At 32.4% G+C, this 25915-nt stretch overlaps 1 protein-coding gene across 13 annotated transcripts in view; it reads right to left on the bottom strand.

The window, feature by feature from the left end:
* LOC111416378 (transient receptor potential cation channel, subfamily M) overlaps window positions 1-25915 on the bottom strand; it is a 233971-nt gene that overhangs the window by 122693 nt on the left and 85363 nt on the right. For 7 of the 13 annotated variants that reach the window (XM_071197974.1, XM_071197980.1, XM_071197983.1 and 4 more), the window contains one exon: window positions 6434-6516. In XM_071197974.1, the coding sequence (XP_071054075.1) occupies window positions 6434-6516 (83 nt within the window). Of the gene's footprint in view, window positions 1-6433; window positions 6517-6823; window positions 6921-7351; window positions 7447-25915 lie in introns of those variants that run through there. The other 6 variants (XM_071197978.1, XM_071197976.1, XM_071197977.1 and 3 more) reach the window with 3 other exon arrangements.

Genomic DNA, 25915 nt, shown 5'->3' with positions numbered 1-25915 from the left:
TTTTATCTAGAAAATTCAACTATCCCCTCTCTGGAAATTAATCAAAAATCAATTTTATCAAATCAAAAAACAGTTTTCTTATTACAACAACTTCATTTAAGCTTGATTACAAAAGAGTTAACTTTATAAGCTTGAAGTTTTCCTACGTTAACCACCTTTATTAAAGCTATTATAAACTCTAAATTATCTAATTAAGTTTGAAGAGCTTTATGCACAAGAGTTATCTTACACATTTCTGTCTTGGTGTTTAAAAATGAACTTTATAACTATAAGTTAATTACATCTAAAATTTATATAAATTTTTTTTCACGATGTAATAAAGTCTATAGCCTAAAAAAGTTTGTTATGCGTTTTAATTAATTTCTTAATCATTTTGTTACAAGTTTCACTTCTCTAATCAATTTTCATCCTTTTAATTACGTAGGATCGCTTCATTAAGATTGAAGGATAAACTACTGTAAGTAATGAGAATCGATATCTTTATGAGAAGAGATATCTTTCAAAGAATTTCGTAAATTATAATCATTATTTGGTATTTACAGGTATCATTATACCTGTAAAATTATAATGACCACAAAAGGATAGATTAAATATTTTTTCTCAACATTTTAAAGATTAAATCTAAAACTAAAACTAAACTAGTCTTATCATATTTTTGCATAAATAAACAGATCATGTGCAGTAAGTGCAGTAAATTATAAACGTATTTTATGTTATGTATTAAAAGTACGAACATTTAATATTATTAGATAACAATGTCATGTTTGCAAATGACGTCAAATCTTTATACCTTATAATTAATAACAATCTTATTTTTTATTTAACGCGGAATCCAGTCTAGAAGGCAAAAAATAATTGATAAATAAATGGATGAATTCGATAATTTGGAATTTCACTCATTGTCAGAAACATTTAGATTATACAGCAATAATAATTAAAGTTGCAGCACTTTTGGCACTTTAATGTGATAGTAGTTAAAATTGGCCAACAAGCAGAAATGCAAGTGGACAGCCGTAATGAGATTCGCATTAGCCGAGTAGAAAGACGCTTGTCCAATTTTGCAAGAACAACAAAGAGCGCAATACAGAGACGAAAGGACGAACTTGCAGGATATGTCCTGGAAGGATCCCTTTAATGTCCTGGAATGGCAGAGTAATTGTAAGTGAGATGAGTTCTATTTAAAAGGTTCGATAATGTAAAATTTATAAAAACTTTAAACGCATTCGAAACAACATTTTAGTAATTTGGTACAACAATGTTAGTAATAAATGGTCAATTATACTTTGTATACATTTTAATTCGTCATGGAGAGAACGGCGGACCTAAAATGGTAATGGGTAGGACATGTGGCTATTAATAATGCAGAACGGTGAAGTCATAGGATCACCTTCTGGGGACCTAGGGAAACCAAAAGAAATGTAGGAAGACCACAAACGAGATGGATCAACATCAGGACTGTAGCGGGGAAACAATGGATGAGGATAGCAAACGACAGAGAGGCATGCAAGCAGTTGAAAGGGGCCTATATCCAACAATGGAAACAAGAAGGCTAAGAGGAAGAAGAAGATTTTTCCGTGTGGTCGTCTTTGAGAGCAAGGCCTGTGTTAGTCCACACAAGAACCTCGACTGTCTGAAGCGAGAAAAACCGTACTATCAGACCTTTGTGACACTCTGTATTTACCTGCAGATTTAACTATAAAAACAATGCATCAAATGTTTTCTACAACCACGCTAAAAAGTAAAGACTGATTTTTTTCCAATGTCACTTCTCTATCAATTTTAATGTGGCAGGCTTTAACAAGTTCGATAGCTTCGGTTGCTCAAACAAAGATAAAACAATACACGAGCCAAAGACAAAGTTGAAACAAAGAACTTCACTAAATTAAAGCTAATACGTTTTTTGATGAAATACAAGTTAAACCAGAACTCCTTAAATGAACTAAAGATACTGAATGTAATGTGTCGAAAAGAATCTTGGTCATTACAATATAGTAAATGTGGAAATGCTGGGAATCGACCATACAAGGGAATTAAAACAAAGTTGTCCTTTTTTCCTTTTACCGAGTTTTCGGAATAATTTTATTCCTTCTTCCGGGCAAAACTAAGCAATTAAAACAAAACAAAGGCCGAGACTTCCAATTAAAGATAAATTAAAATTGAACAATACTTACAAATGGAAGCATAAAAAGCTCAAAAATATGATAGTAAACAAATACATTATCAAGGTTACAAAAATTAAGCACAAAATACCATTAAACTACAATTTAAAATTATAAACGTCTAAATTGTAAAATTCGGCACGAGGCACGTTAAAAGTTGAAAAAACCAGATTTACATGTAAGAACCAAAGGAACAAGGAACGCGTCAAGAACGGCATGAAAAGCGTTAATTCTTTGATGTTTGGAGCCAGAGGTGCAATCACTGGAAGGATTCGTGGATTTAATGATGGTTTGGCGGTAAAAGTACTTAATTTTGAAATCGATATTACCTTTTATGATTTAAAAAAGATTAAGGCTAGTATTAAGCAAATAGAACGTAGGCTTATAGACCTGTTAAACGATTTTGAACAAAGATGAAACTTCTCAGTCCTCTCAGCCCCATTTTAGCTACTATGATTATGGATCATCTTTTGGATGAGTGCGTTCCTTTACTCAACTTTACTTTTGCTTCATCTTTCAGTATGTAGATGATATTATCTGTGCGGTTCCCTCAGACCAGATTGACAGATAATTGACATTAATTTTTTACCTCTTTCCTGTCTATTCTCAAGAACTAAAGAACCTGTACAGTACAGGTTCTTGTTATCCAAGTCAAATGTCATCTATAAGATCCCAAGTAGAAATTGCGATGGTTCATAATAATTGTTTATATTAATCGAAGTTGGATCGGTGAATTTTAGAACAGATACTGAAAATTTTAGTTCTGTATATGCCTTTCTAGTTACTAATAATTGGTCTTCCAGTAACCACTTCAGAGATAACTCTAGTTGTTGTTCTTTTTAACTTTTTAACTTATTTGGCTTTTTTGATATTTTTACAGTTTTACATATAATTCATTTTATTGTTTTTTGTTATTAAATTTGGAATAGTGATGTTTCATATTTACCTTTTGTTATTTTTCTGAAATAAAGATCGTTTTTTCCCTTCCTTGGTTCTTACATGTAAATCTGTTTTTTTCAACTTTTAACGTGGCTCGTGCCGAACTTTATAATTTAGACGTTTATAAGTTTAAATTGTAGTTTAACGGTATTTTGTGCTTAATTTTTGTAACTTTGATAATGTATTTGTTTACTATCATATTTTTGAGTATTGAACTATCATATTTTATGTATTTGGCTTTTTATGCTTCCATTTGTAAGTATTGTTAAATTTTAATTTTTCTTTAATTGTAAGCCTTGGCGTTTGTTTTGTTTTAATTGATTAGTTTTGCCCTGAAGAAGGAATAAAATTATTCCGAAAGCTCGGTTAAAGGAAAAAAGGACAACTTTGGTTTAATTCTCTTGTATGGTCGGTTCCCAGGATTTCCACATTTACTGAATGTAATGTTTTTTGACTACTAGCAAAGTAAGCCGCTACAGAAAGTGTCGCTTAGGAGATGCTTCATTATAATCATATTAATAAGAATTATAATATAAATAGTAAATAACAGGCATATTATAAATATACCACTTTTTTGAATCACTGTATCAATAACATAATGAGTTTTGATATTAAAAAATAACTTTTATATCTTTTATCTCTTCAGTCAACTGTGTACGTCGTCATCGAAGTTCAATAGGACATGATATTGAACTACGTTGACAATCTTTTTTCAAAACTCCTTATATAATTATTAAGAACAATAAAAGGAAAAATAAATACTTAATTTCGAAGCACAAGGAATCCATATTAACGCCACGAAAAGTTAAAACAATGGAAGAAGTTAAACGTAACGTTGTCTATCGATACTGTACCACCAGATATAATAATGCCATTAAACAATGTCAAGGTAAAATGTAATTATGTCACGATTTTGGCGCAGAACTATGTGGGGAAACCAAAATGTATTTTTACAAACCATTAAAGTCAGCTTTTTTTCGCTGCAAAAGCAAAAAATGTATTCTGAAGAGAGATTATAAATATTTTGGTGTACTTTCTATTGAATATCGTATAAGATACATTTCGTTGTTCTTTTTTCTCTTATAATATAGCATTTCCTTTTTTAACAATAAACAGCTAGTTTTCTAAAATTTGATGGGTAAAATCTTTCTAAAAATGATAGGAGGAGGTTCTAATGAGATAGTTTTATTCGTCTAACATCTTATCTGCTTTATAAGTTTATAACTACAACCTTCCACCCATTGATAATCAAAGAACATACTCAGATATTGATCATTTTGTTGTGAATGGTCAATTTTCTCGTTTGATTTTTCGTACAAATAAATTCTCAGAAGAAAACCTTATTCAATTCATGGATTTTGTTGCTTATTGTGGAATAAAATGCATTAATGACGAATAAAGAAATCAATTCTAAAGATCAAATATTTTGTATCATTATTACAACAAACTTTGTTCAATCTATTAAGTCATCGATTCTGCACAGTGATTTAAGAAAATGTTGTCTTGTGGCTTTGCATCTATATGCAGTAGATTTAAAAAGAGTCTATGTTTTCTATTTTACTCCTTTTGAATGTGCTATGTGTCAGAGAGAGATAACTAACATTGTCACCAACAAGGGTCTAATAAGGATCAAGCAACGCTGTATATGGCAATTAGAGATTTGGAAATGTTTGATATAATAAGATTCTTACTCCTGAAACAATGGTCCAAATTTGAATATTGTGCAAGTTATTTTCAACTTTAACAGTGGCCAATTACTACAATTTAACGTTGACATCGTTAATCTTCTCTTCAAATTTTCTGGACTTGTTGCAGCATAAAATTATAGTATGGAGGATTTCAACTTAATTAACGCATAACTCAGTCATGTTGGATTAAATCTTCTTTGAGTAATCTAGGCCATTCGAATACGATATCTGCATAAAGCGGTTGATTGTAATCGATAATCGACAATGAGGACAAGTCATCATTTACTATGATAGATGATGGAGATGAATCGCAATTCCCACTTATAAGCTCGGCTAACTTCGACTCGATGATCATGCCACCTCAAGTAGACACATTTCACGTGATACTAGGAACCGCAAGCATAAATTCTTAAGCACACCAAAAACAACACGTGAGCACAATCCAAATAAACAGCTAAAACAGCTAAACATCAAGTAGAGTTAAGAAACCAAAATGAATATAACTAAGCCATAACAGTCTCGAATGTAAATTTAAAATATACAAAATTTAACTTAAGTCGGTCTGATAGAGGCTTACTTTCCCAAGACTGCCCACTTCTACAATTTAAGAAATTGCGCTCAAAAAAGATCCTTCTCTTGCTTCTCTTATTCCTACATAAAGTCCCTTTTGTCATTGGGGAGTATTGCGACCTAAACTCTTATATCCCCACGCTGCAGTTCTGAGGGCATAACCCTATTCTTTACTAAGATTACTTTTAAATAGATAAAATTTACTTTTGCTTGAATAACCGTTTAATCGTAAAACTGCTCCACACAACTGCCCTGAAAATGAACTTAACTAAAACAATATTAAACTATGGCTATAATTAAATTATATGATTTCGTCATAAAGAAAGAACTAATGAAAAAGCTTTTAAAATCGTTCTCAACGGTTTAATCAATTCCTTTCTTTTTTAACAAGTTGCATTCCTTTGATCAAATCTTAATCCTTAAATTACGTAGAACCCCTTTATTAAATTCGCCAGATAATAGAATAGAGTGGTAATCAATAATTTTATCCGACAGTATCCGTGTAATCATTGTTACAAAGATAATTTTATTCTCAAACGATTAAATTATGGTATTATCAACACCATTCTTCGAATACAAAATTTTTCATTTACATAAACTTATAGTTTTACAACCAACCAATCAATCCGCTACACCAATAATAATAACATATCATTGTTTAAATAAACAGCGTAAAATAGAATAAAGTAAACGATTGTATCTAATTGACCGTAATAAATTAAGAAAAATTTCGCAAACGTTACCTCGAAACATCAACAAGACCGCCACAAAAAGCAATCAATGTCTTTTAATAAGTTCTTTTTTACAATCTCATTTTTTAAAATCAATTCTCGTTTATGTAAATAAACCCACATTTTCAATATTTCCGACTAAAAAAGATAATGATCCATCCGGAAAACAAAATAAATCTTCCTATATTTTATTAGGATTTTTATAAGACGCGAAATTAAGATTTACTGTGACTTTTATACGGTTGAATAGATTGGAAAACGCTGTTTTATTTAAATCGATAAAAAGGAATGGAATATGAGTAGTAGCGTATTTGAAGTAAATTTTCAAGAGAGATGGTGTTCTTACCTTAACTCATCTTTCGGATGTGGAATATATTTGCAGCACTCTCGCTTGTGGAAGGTCGCTTCTATCCAACTTCGCGCCGGAGGCTGAAAAATAAGAGATCATCCATTAGAGATATTCAGGAGCGTAACGCTTTCTTTAAATTTAGTGCTACTAAAAACATTTCTAAGTTTCTAACTTGTCAGACCGTAACATGTGTTGTATATTGTCTGTGTGTACAAAGTAAGAGAGAGATTAATAGAATACATCCATCAGAAGCACTGTGTTTTCCACACGTACTTCTAAGTTTATTGAATTTTACTCCAAGATTTAGAGCTTTTAAAATCAAATGGTTTTAAATGGAAATGTTAAAATAACACCTTAAAAAATTAAATTCGTTCTTTAATATTTTACCTCTTTTGATCGCCTCTCCAAATTAATAGGCACACTATCAACACTTTGAACATCAAAATCTCTTTCAAACACCCCACTAAGTTGTCGAAAAGCGTTCCTAAAACGTTTATTTATATCCTTAATTTATATTAATTCAATTAAAACTTTGAAATTGAACATGTACGATTGGAAGTTAAGTAAGTAATCGCAGGATTTTACTACCAAAGAAATTTGAACTGAAATACGACGTGGATTTATTTCTTTGCGGAAAACGAAGGGGGAAGAAAATATACATCTTATTACGTCTCTGTGGAAATGAGATGAACATGCTGGAAAATCGAAAGGAAATAGGCCGGGAAGATCTCGAAGGAATACTAATGAATCTCCATGCCGGGAGTAAAATGAATATCAATTTGATCTTGTTCGGAAATTGAATGTAAAATTTACGTTTTAGGGGAAGTACCGGACAAATTTAATTTAAAGTGGCGCTGAGATCGGGACTTAGAACGAGGTTAAATGGTACAAATTCTAATGGTTTTAGGGGCTTACACTGCGATCCAACGAGCTCTATTCATCGGTGGGTAACTGTTATAACGCTGATAACTATTATTGTGTGCTGACATCTTGTTTATATTGATTTTATTGTTATTGGTATATAATTTTATTTTAAGGATAAACTAAAACGTTGTTGTTCATAAACTGGTAGAAAATTAACTAATTAAGTTAATGCATCGTATCTTTTTTATAAGAAGATAATTTTTGTTATCTGTATTTTCTTTCATATCAGATAATGTGGATGAAATTTAATTATGAGTAGATAATAATATTTGATGCGTGGTATCTGAATTATTTACATATTAAATTTAAACTTATTTTTTAAAAGTCTAAAAGATTTTTCTTTATAAAAGTAAAGAATGGAACAAGAAATGATTATATACATTTATATAGTTCATTAAGTTTCATAAACTGGGCTAAATGTTTCCCATTATTTTGCAAGTTACTGGATTATTTACTTTATATCATTAGAATCCAGCTTGTTTTATGTGCACAACCAATCGCAGAATCTGCACGTTAATACTTGCACAAAGCCTTCATATAATACGTACTGAAAGAAGCTGGATGCCATTACACCCAAAAATTAGTGAAGAAAGAAAACAATATAATGATTACTAATTTTATGATGTATGGAGATTAAATTTGGGATGGAGAGAGAAGATGAGGAAACATCCTGACAAATAATGGACATCAGGTTGTATAGTCAGGGAAGAGGTGGAGTGGCGAAGACTGAGCAACAAATAGATTTTAAATTACAGAACGTACATGGATACAATATAACGGAGCATATTATAGGATTATGACAAATACTAGGTGAAGCAAAAGCCTGGATATGCAGTATGCAATATGAAAAAATAAGGCTTTAAGTTTTACAGCAGAAATCATCATCTTCTTGCACAAGGTTTAACAGAGCATGAGTGTAAGATAACCTCACTTGACAGTCAGCATATAGCAATTGGTGAACGGTTTCGACTTTTGTACTGAAAAATCTTCAAGTCTTTCACCAAACATTTAACGCAACGAACGTCTGCTGATGCTAAATTGTGTGTATCGTTATCTAGTAGATGCTTGTGGACTACGAGATATTATGCCAAACACTTAATTATTCACGAACATTATGCAGGATGACGAGGAAAACGACGACAAAATTCACGTTGCTTTAAAACGACAGACCGGAAATTGTTGAAATAAGCAGTAACAATAATTTCGCATTCTTCAGGTATCGCGTCATTGCTTGTTGTTAACTAATTCTCTATCTGTCTTCAACATAAATGTTCAACATAATGATATTTGAAGCCATTTGCAAGAATTATAAAACATCACTTTTACCTCACTTACTATTTAATAGGACAATTACGAAGACAGGAAAGAGCGAAGAATAAGATGTAAATAGCAAGATAGTTATAGGCAAATATAAAATAGATGAGAAGAAGGATAGGTTTGTAGAATATGTAGAAATGGGTGGGACTAGATACATCTTACTGAAGATGATATGTTATCGAATTGTGTGAGAAAAAACAGGGTTAAATGTGTAAAAACAAAATTGTAGAAAAGGGATAGATTTGGATGATGATGTGTAAGAACATAGCTAAATGAAAAAAACTTGTAGTTTTACTAAAGCAAATACGACTTCATAAGCTTGCAATTCTATACGTGATGCAGCTTTTAGTTAATCTTGGAACGATCTGTACCTCAGGTCACCAATTTTTTGAAGTTACAGATTTCTGATGTTGATTTGTAATTCTTGTACATTCACGGTTCATAACGGGTAGTCTGATTTTAGTCAAAACGTATGTAGCGTCCATTGTATATGCGTTTTATATTTTCACGAATCGGAAGTAAATTTGTGCAAATTGTACAATCTATTTTCATCGAGCAAATTATTACACATTTAGTATTTTCAATTTAAGAGCATGTAAAGTTGGTGTTAACGGGTTTCTAAAAATTTAATTATATTGGCAAACAAGTCCATAAAACACATAAATAACACGTGAACATTTTTAAAGATTAGTGGTGAGTCTAGCATTTCAGTACAGAGGTATTAACTACATAAATCGAATTTTTTACCCCCGAGGAGTTACTAGCATGAAACGATTATTACGTCTTCTCGCCTACAGCACCTACGCCCTAACGAAAAGAAAAATCCGGTAATTGGCATGTCAATATGCCATCACAAGCGGTAAATCCTATCCACCTTCTTAGGATGAAGAGAATGCCGCTGAAATCATCACTTCGTAAACCTGAGGCCATAACTTTGACCACATCAACTGCTTTCAATAAGGTATATCGTACAAATACCGTGGATATTTATATATTTGATAAAATGCAAAACTTAGATGGTCTAACAACTACACGTTCCTCCAAATCTTGTAGCACCTAAAGAAATAAAGCAACTGAATCAAATGATGAGTCATAAGCGAAGCCAAACGCAACCATTATTATTGCCATTAACGCAATCGGATATCATATTCTGCCCATAATAATTTTCGAGGGTCAACTTTAAGTCACATATATTGCAAGGGTGTCCGATTAGAATATTGGGAAGTGCAAATTTGTTAGGTTAGTCGGACGACAGTTTATTTTAGCAGTTTCTAGAATATAAAGAATTATGTCAAGCCAATATTTAGATAACACAGTTTTGGCTCCTTTTAAAACTTATTAATATACGGGCTGTGTTGAATGAGTAAGAAACGAAAAAAACAAAAAAACGAAATAGCAGCACAAGAATAGAAGCAGGAATTAAAAACAATTAACGCAGCATGAAATAAATTATTGGTAGTAAAAGGCAAGTCAAAGAAGTTGCAAAAAATATGACCAAAATTGCTTTCCAACAGTTCTCCGCAAGGCTATACACATTCGCGTTATTCTTGGTATGGACTATATACAACATACCTTTGCTCATGCAGAACATATCCATAATAGTTTTGAATAACTCAAAAATTTCGTGATTTCAACTTGATTTCATCAAAGGTTATGAATTTTCTATTCTGATTTTTTGATTTATCGGTGAGTGCAAGTTTGGATGCTAAGACTAAAATGATGCTTTCACTAAAATTAGTAACAAGTAATTATTATTTTATTATCGCTATTTAATAAAATCGCTGTTAGAACGTTATGCCTGCTTAAATCAATTTTTTTAAAGCAGAAAATGTAAAATTGTCTTTTAAGTACGAATGTTTCACCACCGGGATGAATTAAACTAAAACTAGATCTAACACTAGCACTATCATTATACCTAGAACATGGAAACTTTCTAGTTAAGTTGTGCGTCTTTTCAGAAGTGTTTAACGTTTAAGTTTGTCTTCGAACTTGTTTCTGAAGAAGGTTGCAACATGGCATTCGAAACGTTAAACACTTTTTTAAAAGACGCACGGCTTAACTCGAAACATTCTAGTTTTGGTCTAGTGTTAGTTCGAGTGATAATGTTAGTATTAGTTCTAGTTGTAGTTTAAAATTATTTTTTATTTCCACTGAAATGTATCTAGAAATTCACATACTTAACTCGCCATATTTACTATATATACACCAAACTCGAACAAGATATATGTACTCAAACTATGGAATACTAATTAAGAAAGACTATTCTAATAAACTTGATATGCTTAACTGGAATTGCTGGAACGCATAAGAATGTGTACAGAAGATTTGCGGAATCAAGATGGAACTGGAATCATTATGTATTGGTTAATTATGTCGCTTCTGTTAGTGGTTCCATTTACGAGCAAGTATAACTGAAAATTAAAAATTCGTGACATTTTTAATTTACTGTACGATGTCCGAGTTAACCACAATTTATGAAGTGCTTTTAGGGGTTGTAGTGGTTTTAACTAGGGCTTTTAGTAGCGGTATTCCGGAATCACGAATACTGGGATTTCGTACGATTTTGGAACGGCATTGAAAATCGGTGTTATCGCAAAAATACCGGTATTTCGGAATTAACATTATATTTACATTAAACGCAAAAAAGATTAAACGTTTGGTGTAATCATTTATAATACATACTTTGTAAGGATTTAAAAGCAACACAAATACCTAGTGAATTATCGAATTATAAGCATGAAAGCGCCAAACATCTTGGAACAAGTTTTAACAAGTACACACGCTGACAAGTCAAATACCATGGATTAAGAAAGCTCTTAGTAAACACAGAACAAAACATGGTGAAATTTCTGCTTGGCATTATTTCCTAATAGAGAGTAGTGGACAATCGATTAAATGTAAAACTTGCTCCAAAGAAATAAAATGCGGCAGTGTTCTACCAGTAGTCTTCATACATGTTTAACCGCAATTCAACTGTAAAGTAAAGTAACAAATTTTTTAACAAGAAATGTGAAAAACTGCCAGATATACTCGTACACATAAAAGCACGCGACGGCCTGTTGTTGATTTTCCAAAAAGCTCATTCATGTTTTGTTTCAATATTTTGAAAAGTTGATGAGGTTTAGCATATTATGCATTTTACAATTGAAATTTATACTATCTTACACTGCTTACAAAAAACTTCATGAGTTAAAAAAGACTCAGAACTCAGAAAAAATATAAGAAAGAATTATTTTCTTTCAGCAACCAAAAAACCAATATTATGCGGAACAACAGGAAATGAATACGATTCTGTACAGATTACGTTTTATCATTAAAGCTCTACAGACGAACAACCACACCATGAAAAATGTTATCAGGTCTCAGATTCTTGATACTCGTGGTACAAGGCAAATGCAGATAACCAATGCAATGACTACTAAGTTGATGACTGTTGTAAGGTTATACATATAAGATAAAATATAAATAATATAATAAATAATATCACATAGCACGAGGCAATACTTTATAGACTGTCAAAAAAAGCATGGTAAAAGTTTTTAGAAAGTTTGTTTTTCTTTTTAATTTTATACAAAATTATAGGATTATAATCTCGAGGTGGTTCTGACTGCAACCAAGCCCAGAAATAAAGACCTTAGTAATAATAGTTTGTTAGAACGTTGTGCAGATGGGTTTATACACAACAACAATAAAAGTATCAATCACGTTATTTGAAAAATTGTATCAAAAGAATATCAGTGCATCCAATGACGGACTGAGAAATATATGGCAAATATTGGAAATGAGAATTGGAATTAAGAAACGCACATCGTTAGGATGAATCTGTACATTCACAGCGCATCGTGTGCGCTGCGAGAAGGGTATCAGAGGAAGGAAAAATGTGGTTAACACAACAAGATCCATTAGATCTTGCATTAGATGCATCAATATCTAAGGTAAATTCGTCATATGGCCCAGGAATTTTCGATGTCATTTAATTGTAAGTTTCATATAAATAAAGTTGTTAACACCCGAAATATTTACGCAACTACTGAACCGATCGTGATCAAGTTTTGCTTCACCTAATAATCTAGTACTTATTGGGACTTTTTTTTGATATCTAACTATAACAGTTAGATAAAACTAGGATAATTTCCTTTTTCAATATAAACTTTTAATTGAATAATTTAGAGACGAAAAAGAGCCTGTTTCATTCTAACAACTGACATGACCGGACAAATTAAATATTTAGGATCCGGCTAGGTAAGAACTAGTGGTATCTCTCTACTTTAAGAAATAAATGTTTTTTAGTTCAGATAAACAATGGCAGAGGTTGCCTGGTATCCCAAACGCTTTCCACAAAAATATAGCCCATAAAAATGATTGTAATTTTCTTACCGTTTGAATTATTTTAACCAACATTTCCCATAATGTAAATAAAATGTTATGCTTTGAAATGTATGTCATGGTTCTTCAATAAAATTATGTTTTTTATACAAAAATGTGCTGAAACCCTACTTTTAGCCATCTCAGGTGTACGAAAGCTCTGATGGTGCAGCAGTAATGATTAAATTAGGACAAGTCATAGATGTTGATCACCTGCAATGCTTGGCACATGGCATAAACTTTGCAGATTGTTATACAAGCCTATTGAAAAAAGAACTCTTAGAAGCACATAATGAGTATCCTTTGGTCTAAAATGTTTCTGAGAAAGATGTAATAAGTAATCTTAACCTGTCGTAGTAATCGTAATTTATTGTATCCCGGATCACTTTCCTTGTTGTGAATTGCAATTTTTGTATGATTTCAGTCTTGTTGTAACTGCTAAAGGTAGTAAAGAATCTTCAAAATGTTGATGTTGAATCAATTCAACGTCTTCGTCTTCTGCTTCAGTAGCAGTAGGCTCGTAAGGTCCTGTGTCTTCGAGTAAAGATATTTTTTCCCTTAGCACAACTCTCTTCGAATACCAAATATCAACCATATATAACAATTCTAGGCAGTTTCATTGTGGTACTCGCAAAGCATTGCTTTTTATAGTTAAAAACATGGTTATAACTTAAAGGTACAAATAAGAAATAGCAGTGATATTATTATAGATCCTTACAGTACGACCAAGGAGACTGCAAGAGTGACTAAACACTCACCACCTAATCAAATAATTTAACCGCGATCAATAATGATTCTAATAATATACATATGTCAAGATTAAGATTAAAATTTCGTGAATAATGGTTTCAAACATGTTACTATAATTAACTAAAACCAAGGTACATATTCTACCTTTATCAACCACCGAGAAGGTATCATCCACAACGTTGCGTGTTTGCAGCTTTTTAAAAAATATGGCCTTCACATTAAATAGTCTTTAAGTTTCGCACATCTTAGACATAGTTTTATAAAGTTTAGAAGTAATTGATCGTAGGTTTGTTACATAGGTTGAGATGAAATTCTTTGGTATTGTAATTTCAACAGATGTCTTCTATTATTGCGGAGATGTGATACAAGAATACATGTTATAGTTTCGTTTAAAAATATATCGAGAAACAGTTTGGTAAGATAAGTACTGGAATAGTATATTGTTCATGTTGGTTTTACGGATTAAGAAATGGTGTAAAAATATGATTTATTGTTCGACCATAAGTTTTTGATGGTGAATTTAATAATTTGTTAGAAACTTACTACATTCAACCCTATAAAATTAACGACAAACGCTTCGTGCTGAAAAGATATAAACCATTTGACTGATGAGGTGCCATTAAAATAGATACCCTCTTTCAATAAGGACTCAACTAGCTTTATAAGTACTTGACGCTCTAATTGCCATAAGCTCCGATTCGATCAATTTGATGTTCGTCCGAGACTTATTGCAAAGACTGCAACTGGGGCTTTCAATGAAGTACTCAGTCATAACACTACACAAACTAAAATTTAATGTTGTTTTAAAAAAGTTTGGTGACAATATAACGCATTTGAATTTGAATTCGAATTTTTTATTATAATTGTTTTGAGATTTATAGTATTTGTTAATTGTAACTAAAAAATTAATGCAATCAAACTGAAAATGTTTATTGATTATTCATACTTAATTTACGAGATTAATTGACATAATTAAGAAATTGAAATTTGTCAAACCGATTTTGTGATACTTTGAGAAAAACTTAAAATTATTTAAATTAAATAAAACATAACCAAACCTTCTGATTTAATAAAGCCAAAAAAATAGAAACCATATCACTTCCAAAAATTAACTAAAAACTAATTTCACTTAACAAATACGTTCTGTTTTAACAAACGTTCACACAAAAACCAAGTGTTTTCAAAGACGATTATATTTCCTGTAGTTTAAAAAAGGGGGTTTCCCGTTTCGCGGATCCGTTCACACTGAAAGATACGGACGTGTCTTTCGCCCTTTCGCCAAAAACGTCGGTTAATATTAGAACTTTTCGGGCCATAATGAAAACAGCTTTCGGCCTTCGACCGGGGTCGCCTCCAACGGCCAAGGATAACATAAAATCGCCACCAGATATAAAAGCGCCAATAAGAGAGGTGCAACTCATCGCGGCGCTTTTCCGCTTTTTTTCGACGTTTTCCTAAGCCGCTTTCCGCCTTCAATGGTAAACATATGAATTTGTACAAACACCGTAAATCCGCAGGCATTTAGGTCTTTCAATCACTTCCAAATTTACTACGCCGTTTGCTATGCGAACGTGGCATTAGGTAAATATACAACGGCTTGTACATGAATTCGTTCGTGGAAAGTTCGTATCGCCATTAACTATTAGTCAGTTATTTTATAGTTACTCTCTATAGGTACCTAGGTGAAAAAGGTTATTATTAGAAAAAGTTTTTCTTTTTTATAAATTCAAAACACAACGTGACTAAAATTGGTGAGAGCTGGGTTAAAATTACAAAATATAAAGTGACTAATAATATGTATGTAACAATATTTGAACTGAATTCAAGAATTTCTTTAGAATCTAAACTGTTTCAAAAGAAATACTGCACCATTACATTTTATTGTCTAAAACTTTATTGCAACGTATGTCTTTTAAGACACTACAGTAGATGTTAGAAATTAATAAGACCAATTTGAAGTTTTATATCTTCTTTCTTAAAAATGTCTCTGTTCAAAACTAAAATAGAAAATGGTCTGTATTTTCTATTTTAGTTAGAATTGAAAAAAAATTTAATCAAAAAGTTAACGATTAACTTTCTCTCATTCTTCTATTGAAGACATGCTTATTGTAATAGGGATGATTTCCCTGCCTTGTCACAAACCATACTCTCTACTAATACAAATAACGTTCCTACCGCAATGATTGGTAGTTGTCTTTTTTATTAATGAACTTTGCTCTCGTGGTGACGAGGGATAGTGTACAATGTCATCTTTAGCTTCAATCATACTACTAGCCCCTGTCTCATATTCAGTTTCTTTCTTGATCCCCTGTTCGTGATTGTGTATGATTCCGTCATTCCATCCTTTCTCATTCAAGAGAATGAGAAGATTATTAAGAAATAGTCCTTAGTAACTACACAATCTTACCCTTATACTCTCTCCTCCCCTTCATATATGTATAGTATATTAATCTTACCAACCACTCATTCAAGATCTTTCGTGCATAAATCTATCACTCCACAACAGATGCTCCACACTAATGTTAGGAATGAAAAGAACATAATTCCAGAAAACTTCAAAACCCAACTAAGGCCGTGATTAGTTACAAATCGAAGGTGCTAAAAACAGACGATGTTTGCTGAAAGAAGTAAGTTTTTTAAAGAAAATGTTATCCATAATATACTCCATAACAACGTTTTGCAACCTATGAGTCGTACTAAATATTGGTGCACATTTCCATATTCTGTTGGTCACTTTACTCCGTTTCCTTGATGTATGTTCTATCTGACTACGTTTTGAGAGTTATGGTTGGCATTTTGTGCCCTCTTCACGTATTCGACAAGGTTTGCGATTTCAATAACCAGAGTTGAATCCATTTGGTGATCTTCCACTGATAGTTGTTGAGGAAGTTAAAGTAAAATTGAACTCTTATAGCAACAGTAACCACTTGGAGATCTTAGTGTATTTTTCTTCGGTTTGGTTTAATCTGATGATAAAAAATGATGGTCTTAACTTCAACATCTATCGTTCAAAGAAGTTTCTTGGAGTTTCTCCGAAGTAAATGAATATAAATTTTAAAGCTCCTTTTTATTTTTCAGATCTTGAGGTGTATTGTAGATGCTGGAGATGACTTTCCTGAGTTGATACTGTCAGTTGATCCGGTTTAGATAAGTCTAGATAATCGAAACTCAGCTCTGAAGGCATATTTTCGACCGAGTAAGGTAATTTATGTAGCATAAATGTACAAATTTGAAGGAGATGATTCGGGTTAGGTTGGTAGCCACCAATGAATGATAATATTGTCAAAATCCAAGGGAATCAGCGCAAGCAACTGGGCCTTGATTTTTTTCCCATCAAAACCTACCATTATTCAAAGTAAAAATCCATAGTAGAAAAGACCCTCGCTCGACCTAAGTGTGTCTTGTATTTCTTATATGATTGGAAAAGCTGACGATTCATTTTCCGTTTGGGCGTTCAATCTCCCATAAACCATACAGAATCTGCTCTTGTCTTCCGTCCTCTTGGAATATATATTGGAATGATACAATTGACTCTACTTTACGAACGATTACTTCATTTCTGTTACACAGGTATATGGTGGCACCCGGATTTGCATTTCCTCCTTCGTGTTCAGTTAAACTACTTCAGATCTGACGGTAACGCAAAAAAAATAATTCAGCAAGGAGATTATTTCCAACGACATGGGTGTTTGGGTTTCTCAGAAGGTTTCTTTCGCATCTCTATGACGCATCAGTACGACGTCATACTTTGCAAACCAAGAATCAATAAAGATTATTGGATGAATTCGATATAGTACCACCAAGAATTGTTCATTATGTTTAAGACCTACTTACAGTAAATAAAACATATTTATATAAACGGGTAATTTGTGAAGCATTTAAATCCTGGTACTTAACAGGAAAACTGTGCCATGAGGTGTGATTCGCTTATCTTCCCCCGAATAAGCTTATTGAATAACGAGAAGTACGGGTAATAGATAAATGAGGTGTTGCTTGAATCATGAAACACGTACAATTACACTGAGTTTCACAATGAGATTCAGCATCATGATTCGTCTGTAATAATTGAAGCCGATCTTTTACTTCTATGGTAGGAACAAGTTGTTTAAAATGATCTCATAAATAATTATTACATAATTAATCGGGTTGTTAATGGTAGAGTTACCAATAAACTTCTTGGGAAAATCAGCGTGCAGCCATTCGATCACTTCTCGTGTTTAGTGAGGTCTCGTCATATTGATATCATATATATCTCATCAGGTAGAGTAAAATACTTTCGAGAAGATCAAAAAATGTCGTGCTTAAAAAGTTATGGTATGTTAATTAATTAAACCACATCAAACATCAAAATGATATTTATCTGAACATAGAATTATTTAAAAGAAACTTGTTATCACGACAGTGATATTGCAAAATTCAGCAATGCAACATCTCCATGTTGCATTACTTTGTTGGTGATGTTGATTCAATATGCTGCGATAAATTAAACAAGAAATTTTGTGCTATGTATTTGGTTGTTCAACTACAGCATTCATACAGTTTTCGATATTTACATCATTTAATTGAATGGACGTTATGCGAAGCCTTCTAATATAAGCTAAGTACAACTACACAAGCACAATTTTTAGTAAAACATAATATCAACAACTATTAATGTTATCATAAACCTAATATGAAATCCTTGCGGCTTTTATTCCAGCAAAGGATCATTGTTTTAAAATGTTTGTTGACCGTATATTGGTTTTATTGTTATGAGAGAATTTTATCTCAAATACTATTACTATTTGGTAAAAAATCACAATAATAATTAGCTTCATATAAAAAAGGGAAGTCAGATAGAACGGGTAATCAGATAGAATTGGAAATCTCGTAAGTAGAGATATTAGATATAAATCATGTTTGAATATTAAGCTTTCTAGAGGGCGTGCTACTGTACTTATGATTTGATCACTCCAACATCTCTTCTAAGATAATACTTATTTTATATTGTCAGGCTTCGCAGTCTTGTTAGCTGTTATATCTCAAAAAAACTATAAACAAATAAAAGAATATATCAAAGTGATTTGCATAAATATCTATGCGTCTCGACCATTTTACATTCTTGGCATAATATAATTAGTATTACGGATTTAGTTGACAGCTACTAGCAGATTTTCAAAACTGTTGTTACAAAAGATTACTAACAAACCCTACCTATGCACATCCAATCCAGCACATTCACACTGAACTCGTACTCAACCTAAACCAGTTAAGCTAACCTATACTCAAGGCAGCTGCTAACAAAACAGAACCTATCTGAGTCAAACTAAATCAAATATAACCTATTCAAACCCAAACTGAATGCAACTAGTTCACAACCAATCCCAACCCAACCACACCCAAGACAGACCTGAAATATGTAAACACGATAACTATTACAAAAAAATCGTATATCTGTATCAACTTTTGTGTTAATCTCGTCGACCCTAACTGACACATGATCCATTTCATTTTCCCCCGTCTACTTCTGTTCCAAAATTCATTTCATTTTCCCCATATGCTTCTGTGCCAAAATCATGATATTGTTATATTTTGCACCCTTCTGCGACGCTGCATTATTGCATAATGGTGGTACGATATCAATAGAAAATGTTACATTTACCTGCTCAGTCCATGTTGTTTTAAGTTGTTGTGCCGTTAACAGAGAAACGGTTTTATTGCATTCAATAAAGGCACTGAAGTTACGATGATAAAAATGGATCATTTACTAGCATCTGGGTATAGAACTAAAAATATTTGGTGCCTTGTCATTTTAGTTAAATCTGCAGGTAAATATCTTCAATTCATTTTGTCCTCCCGACCACAATGAGATTGTCTACTGGGAAAAGTCTTTATGTGAACATAAGTCTTGTAACCCAAGTTTATAAGCGAATATTGTTTGGCCGCTTGCTAAGTTTTCCCCCACCATCTTTACGAGAACTGATGGCATCTCCAGGAGTTTTGCAATCAATTTACCTGTATTACAGAAGTTCCATGGAACGATAAAAACTTTTCTACATACTCAGATATTTTCATGACCTCTCGGATTTGAAAACAATTTAAAGTTTTCTGGATTTTTGTTTACCACTTACAGGTCTTTTCCTCTGAACTTGACTGCTCCCATTCAAGCTCATTGAAATAATTGAGCAATTTATTTTTTAATTGGTTATTAAATGCCAAAAAACATATAATAGTCATATTTGCATTTACAATGTTTTACAGCAGGTCGAGTGGAAACATGTAGATGTAATTATCTTTTAATAATTTTTAAAATGATTCTAAATGTTTGTAAAAGATTGCACAAGATTAGGCAACATATATTGCAGCCTTATACCCAAACTTGAATTAATTATTTATTTTGAACAATCATTGTTAGTATTAGAGATACAAATTTAGCAACTTAGATATTTAAAGCCACAAGATTATCAAAAAAAAGTATTGACTAAACATAAATTCCATTCTTTACAAGTTTGCTGAAAACTTTGTCAGTTTTATCTGAAATTGAATATACGATCTATACTAAAACTGAAATAATATTTTCGCTCCCTGTTAATATCTAGGAAGTTAGATCCCGGAGAATTTTGCGCAACATTATAAGTCTTTCTCAGTAAAAGTTACAAAGTTAAAGCTATGAAAACTCGTTCAACAAGTCGCCCAGCTGTACCTTGATGGTTTTCGCATAAAACTTTCCAAGTAAAACCCTTGTTACCTAATAAATCAAACTACGATACATCAAACAACCCCAAACAATTCCATCAAAAAGTTCGACGTTGTGTCATCTAACCACAATTCCCAATAAATCTTTATTAAAAAAACTTTAAAATTTAAATTGCGTAACCAAAACAATTTTTTATTCATATTTTATTCAAAAACTAACAAATAGAATAGATATAAAGATAGATTGGTTTATACAAAACATTTCAAACTAGTTTATTTACATTTTGATTGCGGTTTACATGTTTAACGTATAAGTTAAGTTGTTTAAGCTTGTACATACGTTCATAAAGAAGTTTACTTGAAAGGTGAAGTGTCATATAAACGTAAACGTTAACAAAACATTACATTTCTCAAATATCCTAAATGGATCTATACCTTTTCAAAATAGCGTGTGCAATTTTGCGAATTTAAATCTAAATATTCCAAAATATGTTGTTACTTATTTATTTAAAACATTTTATTAGTAACTAATGATTACTTAAAAATCAGCCTCGACAAAACGATGATACAATTAATTAGTATAAAGATATTAAATGATGCTAAAATAGTGTGTTCTAAATATATCGATGCCGTTATAATAACGATTTAATGACCAAGTTCAAGAGTGAACTAAAATTAAGCCGTGATGTATATTAGTATACAATAGTAAATTTTACCATAATTTATTTATTTTCAAGATTATGATCAAGATATATTTTTCAAGGTAGTTTGAAAGCCACTTGTTTATTGATTAATTGCTTAAAATTAAGAAGTTATGGTCGCGTTCGTGAAACGATAATTTATTTATATAACCTAAAGATAAGAAAATGTCATGAGAAAAAAGAAATGGTGAAACGTTAATTTTAAACATATTTACATGAGTATTAGTTGAGGAAAATCAATAGAAATTTGCATGTTCATAAAAAAATCGTATTTAAAAAAATGCAAATGTACTTAAAAACTAATTTAAAAAATTAGTTTAAAGTTTACAACCATAATTTGCAATTTACATATTGCTTTATGGAATTATTTTCATTTACAACACGTTTTTGTGGAAAAGTTTACAAAGCACCAGCTTTATCTTATTAGTTTACAATAGTTTACGTTCTCGGTTTGAGAAACTTTGCCAAAGCTTCTATAAAGTTGTACTCATTATCAAATAATACTCGCGGAAATTGTTGTGAAAATGTTACATCTAAAAGTTTAGAACACATATTGATGTAATTTGTGATATTTTGCAATACAATTTCTAAAATATTATTAATACTGGCAATAATTTGTTTAATTTTTCTAAATAAAGGTTGTATCTCCGCGAATACCTGTTCCCAGCCAGGATGAAAAAGAAGAAGGAATGAGGAGTAACACTTCGAAAAACAAAGAAAACTGGTCTCTTCTGCTGTGGTAAACAACTAGTCTAAAGGATGAACCCCTGGAACTCAAAGTTTCCAGTCCTCCTGGTAGAGGGTTTAGGGATTGGATCAGTATCCCAATGCCTAGAATACCCAAAACATGCTAAAAACACAATCGTAATGTCTCGGAAAGAGGTTGGATTTAATAGTCGACGACTGGGAAGCGAAACGTGCAATCTCTAAGAGGAAGAAAAATTGAGGATCATAAATAAAATGAAAATAACAATAGCCGCATTGACAGAGACAAAACAGAAAGAAGAAGGTTCTAATTATTAAGATTTATTAGTAATTATTTACACTTGTACAGTGGAACGATTGAAGCATATGGGGAGGACCATCTAAATAGTAACACCAGGAGTATGATAAAGGTGGCCGGACGCGTGTACGAAAGAGCTTGTAGTGAGCCACGGCAAGGGGATGTCCTGTACTGTACGTTGTTCAACTTGACTCTAGAAAGGGTTACCAGGAAAATCCAATACTAATATACAAAATACTTTAGGCATAGAAATACCAAGAATATTTATAAAACAATCTTGCGTCCAGTGGTTATATACGCCTACGAGAGATGGATACTACCTAAGAAGGACGAACGACGCCTGGACAGGTGGGAGAGAAAAATTCTCGGGCAAATTTATGGCCCCATTCGAGATGGTGATTTGTGGCTGATCCACGCAAACACGGAAATATACCAATAATATGATGCTACCCTTTACAACCGAAGTAAGAAAGACCAGAGATAACTGTCTTGGCCATATTGAGAGTATGCCCGAGGAGAGGGCGGTAAAAAGAGGGATACCCGCGCAGACGATAGCTTTATGACGTAGAGGCTGGGAGTGAAGGGATGAAGGCGCCGAGCATTTTACAGGGAGGACTGGAGAGGAGTGCTGTGGGAGGCCGAGACTCTATAGGGGCTGTAGCGCCAATGTGTAAGGTAAGGTATGTAAATAATAGTAGAACCAAATTGATCGACATATGTGAGACTCATGAATTAAGAGTTATGAACAGATGGTCTGCGCATAACTACATAGACTACATAATTCTAAAATAGCAAAGCAAGTTAGATACAAGACGCGTGTTTAGAGGTATGGATTGTGACAGCGACCATTACTTCGTGAAAGCTGAAATAGTTTGCTCATGAAAAGGTTTGATAAATGCTTAAAGAACAAAGTGAGATAACATACAACTTGGACATAACACAGTGCAATACAGAAAACTTGATACAGAATTTTTTTTAGAGAGTGATTAGACATTTTGGACGATGCAGCAACTGATAAATATGCAGAAGAGTTATACATATACAATCCCCTAAAAGAAGCCATTCATAGAGCAGGTGGGGAAGCTTTGGACTTTAAAGAGAAAATTATACGAAATGAAAGGAAGCTTTGGTGGAGTGAAGATCTTATGAAGATGAAACCAACAGAACAAGGAAGAAAGAAGAAAAGTGAAGAGATATAACATTGGCATAGTAACATTAAGAAGTGATTAAAACGGTTATTTCAGGAGGATAGAACAGAATACTTGAAAACAAGAAACAATAGATATACGGTGGAACAACTGGAAAAAGTTATGGATCATATCAATACATAAAAAAGGACAAACACATCGTCCCGAGAACTATAGAGGTATCACAATAATTAATTTTGACAACATTGAGTAGAATTTATGGAAGATTTCTGACACAGATAATTGACAAAGAATACGAACAGTTTGAATGCGAAATTACTGTACTTATGTTTTGATCACTCCAGCATCTCTTCTAAGATACTACTAATTTATATTGTCAGGCTCCGCAGTCTTGTTAGCTGTCCTATCTCATAAAACTATAAACAAATAAAAAAATATACCAAAGTGATTTGTATAAATATCTATGCGTCTCCACCATTTTACACTCTTGGTATAATATAATTAGTATTGCGGATTTAGTTGACAGCTACTAGCATATTTTCAAAACTGTCGTTACAAAAGATTACTAACAAACCCTAACTATGCACATCCAATCCAGCACATCCACACTGAACGCGTACTCAACCTAAAGCAGTTAAACGAAGTCTAGCTAACCCATACCCAAGCCAGTTGCTAACAAAACAGAACCTATCTGAGCCAAACTAAATCAAATATAACCTGTTCAAACCCAAACTGAATGCAACTAGTCCACAACCAATCCCAACCTAACCACACCTAAGGCAGACCTGAAATATGTAAACACGATAACTCAAAAACAAAAATCGCAAAATACCAATTAGATATGTAACTATTACAAAAAAATCGTATATCTGTATCAACTTTTGTGTAAATCTCGCCAACCCAAACTGACACTTTATCCATTTCATTTTCCCCATCTACTTTTGTGCCAAAATCCATTTCGTTTTCCCCATATGCTTCTATGCTAAAATCATGGCATTGTTATATTTTGCAACCTTCTGCGACACTGCATTATTCCAACATTGGCATAGTAACATTAAGAAATTATTAAAACGGTTATTTCAGGAGGATAGAACAGACTACTTGGAAGTAGGAAATAATGGATATATGGTGGAACGACTGGAAAAAGTTATGGATCATATCAATACATAATAAAGGACAAACAGATCGTCCCGAGAACTATAGAGGTATCACAATAATGAATACATTGAGTCGAATTTATGGAAAATTTCTGACACAGATAATTGACAAGAAATATGAACAGTTTGAATGCGAAATTTTCTGGCTTTCGGGTAGGACGTTCGACGATACATAATGTTTTCTGTTTGACTCAATTAATGAAAAAAAAAAGAGAGTGATGGACCAGGAGATGCATTTAGATGCGTCTAAAATGCATGTAAAGCGTTACTAAAAAGTTACATGATAACTCAACAGCACAAGTAAAATATGGTGGCAGTCTGGACGAGATACTTAAAACTAATGGTCTGTTCAGAATCTATTTAGATGGCCGTATAAACACTAGAAAAGGAAGTGCGAGAATATGGGAATAGAGTTAAGAAACGCAAAGGTATACACGTAACATTACGCAAATGATCAGATAGTAATGGCCCAAGGTAGAGAAGATAGTAGGAACTAGAAATAAACATACAGAAAACCAAGTATGTGTGTAGGAGGAAACAACGAAGATCTACTACTGAACGACGGAAATGTTGTACAAGCTTGTGAAAAAGTTACCAACCAGAAAATACAACAAATTATGAACATGTCAACTATAATTCTAGATGAAACTAATTGTAAGTCAAAACAAATGATCTGGTACGGGCACGGTAGAAGGAGGCACGATGAAAGACCTCCACGAACCATGATGGAATGGAAACCCCACGAGAGAAAAAAGTCAGTGTGGAACCTAGTCGAAGGCGACTAGAACCAAGAGGCAAGGAGGATGGAAACCGCAAAGCGCCGAATAAGAAGCTAGATAGCCATAGTAATGCACTGCAACGTTGAAATGAGATTTAAGAAATTTCTGACAAAGTTCAGCATTTTATTCAATAGACTATAAGAGTATGTATTCCGAGAACGCCACAAAGACGTTAATATCGGAAATTTATCCGAGTAATGAATGCTTTGATGTCGATACATATACTTTATTGAGGATGTAGCAAAAGAGGCGCTCCCACTATAACGATTTTATTTTTGATCAAATTATGTAAGAATATAATGATTTTTTGTACCTGAACTAATAAATAAATACTTCGCCGTTATTTCTAGAGGAAAATCATATTTGCTAAATACTGCTTTTGCATTTTTCAACATCTTAAAAAATAAGTAACAACAATTAATAATAAATAATAACAATATACAACATAAATTATTTGTCAGAATTTATTATTTTAGAATAATGTATATTATTTTTTTTACGCGAGACTATAATATTTAACTAAAAATGAGATGAAAAAAAGATACCGGTAAAGAATGAATTTTCCAACGAATATTTTTTACAGTAATGTTTCAATTAAAGTGTTTTATAAAAATACAGCGGAGGTTATGAATTTCATTCCCATGTAGAGAGCTAACAACT

This window comes from Onthophagus taurus, chromosome 7, assembly GCF_036711975.1.
Source record: "Onthophagus taurus isolate NC chromosome 7, IU_Otau_3.0, whole genome shotgun sequence".
Classification (NCBI taxonomy): Eukaryota; Metazoa; Arthropoda; class Insecta; order Coleoptera; family Scarabaeidae; genus Onthophagus; species Onthophagus taurus.
Note: the sequence above shows the minus strand (reverse complement) of the source record. Positions and strands in the feature narration are given on the sequence as shown.